The following is a 12,475-nucleotide window of genomic DNA, read 5'->3' on the forward strand; positions in this document are numbered from 1 at the left end:
TTTTTAAAAATCCCAATATGCATGATGAATAGCTAAGAGGGGGGGGGGGTGTAGAATATGACATCTTCCAAATTCATTTAAACACTGAAATTTTTTCCCTTGGTATATTTTGAAAGGCTGGTGATGCTTTGGGAAACACTGAGAATCAGTGGGATATAGAGGGCAAGTCCTAGAAACTACTACCTCTTTTCAGTGCCAAGAGGCATATTCTGTGACTTGGTTAACTAGGCTTTGTCCAAACCTAAGTATACCCCTTGTGAAGGTCCTAGATAGTTAGAATGGCCCCTTAGCCCACTGGGTCAGAGTCATACATCACCGTTGCTGCCCTGGGTGAAAAGCACCCTGGTCTAGAAGGGAGGACATCTGAGCTGATGATGTTTTTCTCTGTTTCAAAATGAGCATGGTGGGCCACATCACAACAGGGAAAATGTGGTCATTATGGAAGAGTCCAGCATCCTGCCATTTTTCTTCTGTTCCGACCTTTAATGAAAGCAATTTTCATTAATGCAAGCCACACTGACCTTGGTGACACAGAACACGAACTAAAAACTTTTAAGTTTTTATTGTTATTTTTTAATTTGTCTTGTTTAGATCTGCCTTCTCTAAAAGACCACTTGGCAAAACATAACAAAAATATCTTGCCTACAAATGTGCAAACACTTCCCTAAGATATCTGGCAACAACGTGGCTCCCTCATAATATTTAGATGCTTTCAGCATCTTGACACTGACAAAAGGATGTTAGGAGAATTAAATGCAGGGTTGGCAATGGTTCTACCAAAGCCTCATCATGGGACCTCCAGAAGGAAAGTTTGCTCCCTGGAAGCCTTTGCTCCAGGGACAGAGAGATCCACATCAAAGAGGAAAATTACTGGACAAACACATTTATCATCACAGTGTGATAGTATCAGCTGCAGTTTGTGGAACAAGTCTGGGAGAACTTCATCTCTCGCTGAAAAGGTTCAACACCATCAGCCACAGAATACTAAAAAATTCATTGCTTACCCCCAAGATAATTCTTTTTGGGCTGTGTTAATAAGCATCCTCACTCTTCTGAATGTAACTCGACCTGATATTCTCCTAAACAGAATCACTTGAAATGTCTGAGAAGATGAAAGCTTCTGACCACACCCCTGTATCCTGCCTCTGTGCAAAAAGCAAACATCTCCTCCACAGGAATGACAATATGAAAGGGCACGTGGTGCAAGAGGGGAAGAAACGGACAAGGGCATCAGAAGACCGAGGTTCTAGCGACTGTTTAGGCAGCTCTTGTTATGGGGTGAATTGTGCACCCCCCACCCCGATTCCCATGCTGGAGTCCTAAACACCAGCACCTTGGAATGTGACTTCATTTGGAAATAGGGTCTTTATGGAGGTAATCAAGTTAAAATGAGGTCATGAGGATGGGCCCTACTCCAGTCTGACTGATGTACTTGTAAAAAGAGAAGATTGGACAGAGACACCTTTCCTTCTAGATGTCCTGTGATGAGGCTTTGGTAGAGCCATTGCCAATCCTGCATCTAATTCTCCTCAAATCATTTTGTCATGATGATGTGACTAAACATGGGGAAGAGACAGCCATTGACAAGCCCAAGGAGGGACACCGGGAACAGCTTTGTCCCTTCTCGCCCTCAGAAGGACCCAATCCTACCAACACCTTGATGCTGGACTTCTAGCTGCTGCAAGTGGGAGACAATAAATTTCTGTTGTTTATGCCACTCAGTATGCTGTCCTCTACTATGGCAGCCCCAATATACGAACACAAGCTGTGTTCTCAGCAAAGTTTCCCATCTAATATCTCTGGGTCTCAGTTTCCTCTCCTATAGCATTAGGGGGCAAATGACCTTTGAAATTGCTTTTATCTCTAAAGGTTAATGATCAAGGATGAAGGCGCCCCTCACCAATTCCCCTGAGGGGTCATCACACACTATCTTTGGAGAAAAGTTTCCCTCGTACCTACAGATCAATGAATATACAGGCTGAAACTATCTCTGACAGTCTGGTGTGGCCATCCTAATTTTATTTCAGTAATGGCTTTGGGAAGCAAAATGAGGAAGAAAGGAGGCTCAACGTAACTCCTAGGAAAGGCCACAAACTTATAAATGTATATCTTTTTACAAGACATTCATCAACAGGAAAACTTGGCTTGTGACAGATTTTTGGGGAGGTGCTGGGGTGGGCTCACATGAAAAGATCAGTAACGAACGAATGCTGGTCATGAAAGGAAACATGTTCTAGGCAGCTTCCAAGTGCTCCTATCCTGTTCTATCTCACCCATAAAACAAGGTAATGACAATGACTTTCTGCAACATTTATCAGTCTCTCATCAGCATGTATCCTGTTGGATTAAATCCTGGGCTATTAATGCATCTTCAAAGCCTGGAATATAGTATTAATGCCAGAACTGTAATGGGTAAGAAGACTGCTTGGCAACTGAAATTGCAATTCCAAATGCTATTAAACAGACCTGATGTCCCAGTTCCCCATCTCTTCCCCTCACTGAGTAGACTCTCTCCTGCCAATGGAGCTACCAAGATAAACATTCTATGCAGTGATTTTGTCATTGTTAACCAGGGCGACCTTCTTAAGCAGCAGCTAAATGGCTGGTTTAGCGTCCACTCTATTAAAACAAAAATCAACCTACCAGACAAACATAAACCCGGCATTTATTTAAGTGAACTGTGCTTTTATTAGTTAAGGTCCCATGACTCCTGCTCAGGTTCAGTCATTTGCCAGAACTCAGGAAAGCTCTCTAATTTCTATTACCGTTTTATTATAAGGGATGTAACTCAGGAAGAGCCAAATGGAAGAGGTGCATTGGGCAAGGTACAGCGGGACAGTGGTGAGAGGTGGGGGATCCAGAATTTCTATAGCTTCTGAGTGCCCACCCTCCCAGCAAATCAATGTCTTCACCAACCTCAGAGCACCTCTAGCCTTGTAGTTTCGGAGGCTATGAGGCTCCGAATTGGAAACTCTAGTTTCGGATTTCCTAAATCACAGGCCACTGGGGATTGAATTAAACCTCCAGCCCCTCTCTTCTGCCTGGGGTTGGAGGCCAGGCTGACAGCTGGAGCTCTCTCACTGGTGGGCTCCCCCTCTGATGCTATCTAAGGACCCGTATTTGGTCACCTCTTTAGCACACAAAAGACACTTAGCACTCAGGAAATTCCAAGGATTTTAGTATAGTGCTGCCAAAGGAACGCAATTCCAAGGATTTTAGGAGCCCTGTGCCGAGGATGGGGACAAAGACCAAATATATTTTTTTCATGCCACATCGCCACAACCTACCATATTGTCTGGTGCATAACAGTTACATTTGCTAAGGAATGACGTAGTTTCAGCAAGCCACTCTGGAGTTCTTTTCCCTTCTTTCATTCCTTCCTCCTTCCCTCCCTCCCATCCATCCTCCCTCCCCCCTCCCTTCCTTCCATCCATGCTTCCTCCCTCTCTCTCTCCCTTCCCTCCTTCCTTCCAAGAGAGTAGTGAAATTTTTAAGCTAAAACTATACATGCTTTAAGATTCTCCATGTTAGTTGGGTATTCTAAAAAGACAAACCCTGATGGGCTTCTACAACCTTAGGGCATTTCATGCCTCTGAGGTCTCCAGCCCTGGAAAACTCAAAGGAGAAACAACCACAAAGACTCCGTAGAGAAGGAACCAAACCTGCTGATTTACAGTCTGTTCCCGTCTCCTGATTTCATACCTTCTTTTCACTTTCACAAACGACAGTGCTGCTGCCCTAAAGGGATGCGGGAAGGTAGGGCTGGACATTTGCTGGGGCTGCTGGAAGGTTTCTTGCTTATGTCATATGTTGTGCAACATGCCATCAAAAGGACTTCATATTCTGGATAGGTTCCCAGTGAAAGGAGTCCCACCTTATGCTTTCAAAATCCCAAGTGATCAGCGTTTTACTTATCGTAGGGAAAACTGGATTTCTGCCAAAGGAAAATCTGAATTCCAGGATGAGGAAAACATGGACTGGAGTAGGGCTATTTTATATGCATCGGGGCATCTGGGTGGCTCCGTCAGTTAGGCATCCAACTCTTGATTTCGGTTCAGGTCATGATCTCACAGTTCCTGAGGTTGAGGCCCACGTAGGGCTCCTTGCTGACAGTGTGGAGCCTGCTTGGAATTCTCTCTCTGCCCACCAACCCCCCCCAAAATAACTAAGTAAGTAAGTAAATAAATAAATAAATGCATTCCCAGAGAAAACAAAAGTGAAAAACGCACAAAGGTTCCTTCAGAGCTAATATGCTTTCAAAATTGGAGTGAAATTTCAGTTGTTTTTTTTTTAGAGAGAGAGAGAGAGAGAGAGAGAGAGAGAGAGGTGTGTGTGTGTGTGTGTGTGTGTGTGAGAGAGAGAGAGAGAGAGAGAGAGAGAGAGAGAGAGAGAGAATCTGAAGCAGGCTCCATGCTCAGCACTGAGCCCAACACAGGGCTTGATCCTATGACCCTGGGATCATGACCTGAGCCAAAATCAAGAGTCAGTTGCTCAACCAACTGAACCACCCAGGAGCCCCTTAAATTCCCTTTTAAAAGAGGGTTAGAATAAGGGTGTTGAAGTCTTCCATCCGTCATCAGAGCTGGCTCTCAATCTGATGGCGTGTTAGGCTTCTCTATAGTTAATAATAGCCTTCTAATCTTAACAAAAATGAGCTGAAGTCTAGGACCAAACTCTGAACTCTCAATGTAAACAGATGTGCAAGGGGTATTTTTCTTTTTTTTTTTTTTCAACGTTTATTTATTTTTGGGACAGAGAGAGACAGAGCATGAACGGGGGTGGGGCAGAGAGAGAGGGAGACACAGAATCGGAAACAGGCTCCAGGCTCCGAGCCATCAGCCCAGAGCCTGACGCGGGGCTCGAACTCACGGACCGTGAGATCGTGACCCGGCTGAAGTCGGACGCTTAACCGACTGCGCCACCCAGGCGCCCCACAAGGGGTATTTTTCGAGAACATGGTTAGCCCCATTCACACACCCAGGGCCCAACTTCCTGTGGAAGTGTTCCCTTCAAACCTGAGCAAAAAATACAAATGGGGCTCCTGAATTTCCTTACCTGAGTGTCCTCTCTGGCCCCTGCATCCTCTGGGCACATGACAGCGGCATACTGTATCATCACTTCCAGCACTGATAACAAAATGCATCCAGGACCAGATGGTGATACTCAGCTTGCACAGGTTTGCTGGAGACAGATACCTGATACTGGAAGGAAATGTCCCAGGCAGTTGTTCCAAAGCCAGTGGATCATCCTAAAGGTCTTAGAGGGGAGAGGTAGCCAGGAACAACCAGTGAGTCTTTGAAAGAAGGATAGTGAGAGAGAATAGGCTCACCCAAAGGGCACAGAATCCTATCTAGAAGTGGAGCCCAGAGATCTTTTTTTAAGCCACACCCCCCCACCACACAAGGGAAAAGAGGCAAATTAATTATCTTTAAAAATATTTTCTTATTGCTTATTTATTTTTGAGAGAGAGAGAGAGACAGAGCACGAACAGGGGAGGGTCAGAGAGAGGGAGACACAGAATCCTAAGCAGGCTCCAGGCTCTGAGCGGTCCGCACAGAGCCCGACGCGGGGCTCGAACTCACAGACTGTGAGATTGTGACCTGAGTTGAAGTCGGACGCTTAACCGACTGAGCCACCCAGGTGCCCCAATTATTTATCTTTAATATCTCTAAAGAATACTCATCTAGATTGGGTACAGTGGACTTACACGGGGAACATTGTGAAAATATACGTGTGCAAGACCTTCCCTCTCCAACCACCCGCCCCACCATTCTGGCAAACCCTATGTGGGGGCAACCTATGCATTTTATAGGGGCTCCCAGGACTTTCTGATCCTCCCTCCTCCCTGACTTACCCCCAGTTAAGATCCACTGAGCGTTAGTTTGCTATTACACTCAATTACTAGAAAGAAATATATTTGGGTCACATATCTTAATTCCCTGCTGACATACCTTAATGGAATTAATATTTAACAATACACACTTGGCTTAGATCAGAAATGCCTTACAGAGGTTATCTACTTGAATTTTACATCGTTACGCCTTCTGGAAAATCAGTTTCAATCATCTGATACATTACCCAGCATCCATTACAGAAACCCTTCCCCAAATTGCCTGTCTGACAAAAGATGGTCCCTCCCAGCAGAACATGTCTGTCTTTCTAACAGAGAATGACGAGATCATGCAAAGCATTTGCCCTGGTGCCTTAGCTGCTAGAAAACAAGACTTTTTTTTTTTTTTTTTTTTTTTTTTTTAGCAGTAACTGTATACACTGACAAGGATCCTTAGAAATGGCTTATAAGGCAGGGCTGTTCAGAACTTTCTATGGTAACAGAAATGTTCTTTGTCCACATTGTCCAGTTCAGTAGCCAGTAGGGACATGTGGCTACTGAGTGCTTTTAATATGACTGGTGTGGTTGCAGAATGAATTTTCAATTTTAAGTAGCCACATGTGGCTAGTGGCAATATTGAACAGCATCGTTGCAGGGCCACTTTTAAAATTTAAACTTGGGGCGCCTGGGTGGCTCAGTGAGTTAAGCGTCCAACTTCAGCTCAGGTCGTGATCTTGAGGTTTTTGAGTTCGAGCCCTGGGTAGGGCTCTGTGCTGACAGCTCAGAGCCTGGAGACTGCTTCGGATTCTGTGTCTCCCTCTCTCTGCCCCTCCCACGTTCTCTTTTTCTCTCTCTCAAAAATAAACAAACATGAAAAAAATTTAAACTTATAGTTAATACTTACACATGGTAAGACAAAAGAAAAGTATTATAGTAGTTTCAACTTCGGAGCCAATGTTAGGTTTACATTTTAAGAGTGTCACTGACTTTCAGTAATATTACAATTGACCCTTGAACAGCAGAGTTACGGGGGCAGAATTTCCACACACTCCAAAATCCTTCAGCAACTTCTGACTCTCCCAAAACTTTAGTAGTCAACAGAAGCCTTATACAGATAACATACATAGTCGATGAACACGTATTTTATGTTATCTATGTTATAGATAAAGTAGCTTTATAGATCTATCGATTGATCAATAAATAAAATAAGCTAAAGAGAAGAAAATGCTAAGACAGTCATAAGAGAAAATACATTCACAGCACTGTCCTGTGTTTACTGACAACATCCACGTATAAGTGGCCCCGTGCTGTTCAAAGGTGAGCTGTATTTGAATAGCCTTCTGCACATTGGGGGCTGACTGGAAACCTGGCTGCTTGCAGCAAAAAGGAGAAGGGCTCAGGTCATCTGTGGAACAGTGAGACTTAACTGGACGGGCCCTCTGTCCCGTGCTGTCACAGTTAAAATGCTGGGACCTGACGACAGAACTGATGACCATCCTCTGAAATGGGGCCACCAAGCCCCGCCTGGATGGCATGGCCCATACCCTTTCTTCACCCCTCAGCTACGAACCCTCCCCTGTTCCAAGCCCACTGGGGAAAGGGAAGGCAGGGGGTGGCTTTAAGGCTTGCTTTGTTAATTTGCACCTGCAGAGTGCTCTTAAGGAAGAGCCCATTGGGTTTGCAGGGTGTCTCAGTCTTGGCACTAGTAACATTGTGGTTCTATGCTGTTGGAGGGTGTCCTGTGCATTGGAAGATATTTAGCAGCATCACTGGTCTCCACTCATTACATGCCAGTAACATTCCCCACCCATCTCAGTAGGGCCAACCAAATATTTCTCTGGACACTGTCACATATCCCCTAGGGAGCAAATTATCCCCAGTTGGGAACCTCTTAGACAGTAAGTTCTTGGACTACTTAATAGGCCACTTAATAAAGGAAACCAATCCTAGATTTTTGTTTCATTTTTTTTTAATCTCTAGTGTCCAGGGGCGCCCGGGTGGCTCAGTCGGTTAAGCGTCTGACTTCAGCTCAGGTCATGATCTTGCAGTCTGTGAGTTCGAGCCCCACGTTGAGCTCTGTGCTGACAGCTCAGAGCCTGGAGCCTGCTTCGAATTCCATGTCTCCCTCTCTCTCTGCCCCTCCCCTGCTTATGTTCTGTCTCTCTCTCTCTCTCTCAAAAATAAACATTAAAAAAATTTAAATCTATAGTTACTGTTACTCAATACACACTGAAGCATCATTTAGAGGAAAGAATAGAAGGTCACTATCAGTTTTTTTAGGGGCACCTGGGTGGCTGAGTCCGTTGAGCATCTGACGCTTGATTTCAGTTCAGGTCATGATCTTACAGTTCATGAGTTTGAGTCCCACATTGAGCTCTGTGCTGGTAGTGTGGAGCCTGCTTGGGATATTTTCTCTCTCTCTCTCTCTTTCTGCCCCTCCCCTGCTTGTGTGCTATTTCTCTCAGAAATAAAAAATTTTTTAAAGGCCACTATTATTTTTTTTTTTTAACTTTTTACAAGTCTCCCTCAGTGCCTAGTATAGTGTAAGAATCAATAATTATTTTCCAGTTGGTTAATATTTCTACAGGTTTTTAAAAAAAGAAGAAATGTCTACTAACGACTATTTCTGAGGAAGAAAAACGATGGGGAAAATAAATCTTTTTATCCCTTTATGTATATGAAGCAATTTCCTGGCCTGTTGCGGTTTTAAGCAAACAGTGCAAGTCTGAAAATACAGTCTCACCACTTTTGATTAGCACCATGATTGTGGGTGAGGACAGGATGCCTCTCAAGCTCCGTCTCTTCCAACAGAGGTTGGTCTAGGTGCTGGGTCAGGAGGATCCCTTCCTTACCGACTGGGGGAGCCAATCATCTCCAGCACCAGATGAGAACCTCCCAAGAACCTTTGCTGCCAGGTTCCCTGCAAAGAAAACCAGACAGGTGGCTTCAGTTCACAGTCCCTGAGCCCTTAAGCCGCACTCCCCAGCAAGTGACTCTTTTATGGTACAGGTCACAACCAAACTCTGGAGAATAAGCCTGCTCTCTCATGAAAGCCAAACCCACGGCACCTAAAACTTCGGGGACAGCTTCCCACCATGTACACACAGTGCAGCCCAGCAGAAGGAAATGGAAGGCATTCCCACCGTGCCCACGTTTAAATGGACAATCCGTTTGGTACAGTCTGCCCTTCACCACTTTCCTAAACTGTTTACGGTACTTAAAGCTTCTTGGACAAGATTTTTTATTTAAGGAAAAGTATCCCTTTCCAAGTTCCAGAACACTGGCTGGCTGCTTAAAGATCTGCTCTATTCAAACAGCCAGAATCATTAAGGCATACTGCTATTTACCAAGCACAAGGTCAGAGCATTTATTACAATTAGACAAGAAAGGAGAAGTGAAATTCCATCCCCTCCTTTAGAGTACTTTGCTGGAGACATACTGGAATCACCTGGGCAGCTCTTTAAAGTCTTGAGGGTTGGGCCACACACCAGATGAAATCGGAATCTCAGGGCAGTACAAGGCATTAGCCAATTCTTTTCAATAAACGTTTGATGTTAGAACAGCTTTAGGGTTATGGAAAAAATTGCAAAGAGACTACAGACATTTGCCATATACCTTCTAGCCATTTCCCCCTATTATTAACATTTTATAGGAGTCTGGTACATGTGTTACAATTGCTGAGCTAATACTGATACATTTTTATTAACTGAAGTCCGTACTTTTTTCACATTTCTGTAGTTTTTCCCTAGTTTGCTTTCTGTATCCCAGGATTCCATCTAGGATGCCACATTACATGTAGTTGTCATATTTCCTGAGGTTCTTCTGGGCTGCACGAGTTTCACAGACTTGCCTTGTTTTTAATGACCCTGATAGTTTTAAGTACTGGCCAGATATTTTGCAGAATGTCCCTCAGTGGGGATTGGTCTGATGTTTTTCTCATGATCAGACTGGGGTTATGTGCTTTTGAGAAGAACACCGGTGAGATGAAACCATTCTCATCGCACCAGATCAAGGGCACATATGTTGACCTGCCTTGTCACTAGCAACGTTGACCCTAATCTTTTGGCTGAGCCAGTGTTTGTCAGGCTTCTCCAGGACAAAGTTAGTCTTTTGTCCCTTTTTTCTTACTGTACTCTTCTGAAGGAAGTCACCATGTGCAACCCACACGTCAGGGTTATATTCCAGCTCCTTGAGGGCTTAGGATTTACAAGAAATTTTTAGAGTTCTTTGAAATAGGAAATTTGTCTATGTTCTTCCATTTATTTATATTATAGAGGTTCATTTATTTTCTACTTTGGATTTCAATCCAATACTACTTTAATTATTTTGCTGCTCCAGTGTTCCAGCTTTGGCCATCGGGAGTTCTTTCATTGGCCCTATATCCCTTTGTGGTAGTGGTGGTGTTTTTCTGAGCACTTTCTTACTTTTGGGCACTACATGATGCTCTGTGTTCATCTTATTTATTTCCTACCCTAGTCCTAGAATCAGCCATTTATCTAAGTCCTGGTTCCTTTTGTTGAAGAATGGTATTAGAAGCCAAGATCTGTATGCTGGGTGTGCTCACTGCTACAGAGATGTCATCGTTCCTAAACTCTTTCCATTGACAAAATGAGGAAATTATGCGTGTGTATAATAACCGATGCATATATACTTACCTGTAAGTACTTCTGTATGGAACTGTCTTCCTCCACATTAAGCTAAAATGAGTCCATATTGATGTCTCCAACTCTAATCCAATTATCACATGGATGTTTCCACTCTTCCTCTTGCTTTTCTGTAATTTCCTACTCCACACTGAGAAACTTGGCTCCCATCATTGTCTGTTTACTTCACTGATGAATTTCAGTAGGTAGTGGTATCAGAATTGTTAACCTGGACCCTCATGGGAAGCAAGTTGAGCAACTACAGTACAGACTTATGGACAGTTCCTTCTGCCTTTAGTATTACAGACTCCACTCATTTCCAAGGTTACTTAGGTCAGCACCTCTTCTCCTCCGTATCTTCAGTGAGGCTGTTCAATGTATTTGTAATACATTGTTCCGTCACAATTCTGCACTTCACCCCGGGATCCTGATCTACTAAATAACTTTTTAAAATTTGCATAAAATTTCCTCTTTGGCCTATAAAGTCCTATGGGTTTTGACAAATGCATAGTATCATATATCTATCATATCATATAGCTATCATACAGAATAGTCCCACTGTCTTAAATAGTTTTCTGTGCTTCACTTATTCAACCCTTTCCTCTTCCCCTAAAAAATCCTCTGGAAACCACTGATCTTTCTATCATTTCTATAGTTTTGCCCCTTCCAGAATGTCATAGAATTTGAATCATATAATATGGAGCCTTTTCACTGGCTTCCTTCACTTAGCAAGTTGCATTTAAGATTCATTCATGTCTTTTTTTGTGTTGTGATAGTTCATTGCTTTTATTATTTTAATAATATTCCATTGTATAGATGTACCCATTCACCTACTGAGGGACCTCTTGGTTGCTTCTAGCTTGGGAAATTATAAATACAGTGGCTATAAACATTCCCATGCATGTTTTTTTGTATGGATATAAATTTTCTTTTTTTTTTTTACACTTATTTTTGAGAGAGAGAGAGAGAGTACGAGCAGGGGAGGGGCAGAGAGAGGAGACAGAATCTGAAGCAGGCTCCAGGCTTTGAGCTGTCAGCACAGAACCTGACGCAGGGCTCGAACTCATGGACCACGGGATCATGACCTGAGCCGAAGTCGGACGCTAAACTGACTAAGCCACTGAGGCATCCCCAGGTATAAATTTTCAAAATGGTAACTTAAGTTTCAAATCAGTAAATAGTGGTAATTCAATCACTAAATGATAAAGACTACACCTATCTCTGTAAGAAAGTGCCAAACTATCTCCCAAAGCGTCTATACTATCTTGCACTCCCACCAGCAGTGAATGAGACTTCTTTCTTGTTCCATATCCTTATCAGCAATTGATGCCAGGTTTTAAATTTCAGGCATTATAATATATGTGTAGTGTTATCTCATTATTGTTGTAATTTGTAATCCCCTAATGACAAACGATGTTGAGTATTTTCTCACATGATCATTTTCCATCTGTTTCTCTTCTTTGGTGAAGCATCTGTTCGGCTCTTTTGACCATTTAAAAATTTGATTGTTTTCTTCCTGTCATGTTTTAAGGGTCATTTGAATAGTTTGGATAGAGGACCTTTATGAGGTATGTGTTTGGAAATATTTCCTCCCAGTCTGTGGCGTGTCCTTAGCTTTTCTTTTACAGTGCATTCACAGTTTTTAATTTTAATGAAGTCTACTTTCTCAATTCTTCTTTAACAAATCATGCTTTGCATCATATACTTACAAATTCATCGTCAAACTCAAGGTCACATAGCCTTTCTCCTGCGTTTTATTCTAACAGTTTGAAAGTTCTGTATATTACATTTAGATCTATGATCCGTTTTGAGTTTATTTTTATAAAAGTGTAACATCTGGGACAAGGTTCACTTTTTTAAATTTTATGTTACATGGACGTCCAGTTTTTCTAGGGCCATCTGTTGAAAAGTTCATCTTTAATCCATTCCATCGCCTTTCCTCCTTTGTCAAAGTCACTTGATTCTATTTGTGTGGGTCTATTTTGTGGTTTTCTATTCTGTT

At 42.9% G+C, this 12,475-nt stretch overlaps 1 protein-coding gene across 38 annotated transcripts in view; it reads right to left on the reverse strand.

Annotated features, from left to right (window-relative positions):
- The window catches only part of LOC125150120 (uncharacterized), a 58,326-nt gene that overhangs the window by 19,821 nt on the left and 26,030 nt on the right, over positions 1 to 12,475 (reverse strand). For 35 of the 38 annotated variants that reach the window (XR_007146227.1, XR_007146224.1, XR_007146228.1 and 32 more), the window contains 3 exons: positions 8,574 to 8,750; positions 5,056 to 5,256; positions 312 to 480 (listed from right to left, as the gene is read on the reverse strand). Coding sequence is in view for 1 of the 38 variants with exons in the window: in XM_047829502.1 (XP_047685458.1) it covers positions 312 to 313 (2 nt within the window). In the remaining 37 variants the exon portion in view is untranslated. Of the gene's footprint in view, positions 1 to 311; positions 481 to 5,055; positions 5,257 to 8,573; positions 8,751 to 12,475 lie in introns of those variants that run through there. The other 3 variants (XR_007146208.1, XR_007146211.1, XM_047829502.1) reach the window with 2 other exon arrangements.

Source organism: Prionailurus viverrinus, chromosome D4 (assembly GCF_022837055.1).
Source record: "Prionailurus viverrinus isolate Anna chromosome D4, UM_Priviv_1.0, whole genome shotgun sequence".
Classification (NCBI taxonomy): Eukaryota; Metazoa; Chordata; class Mammalia; order Carnivora; family Felidae; genus Prionailurus; species Prionailurus viverrinus.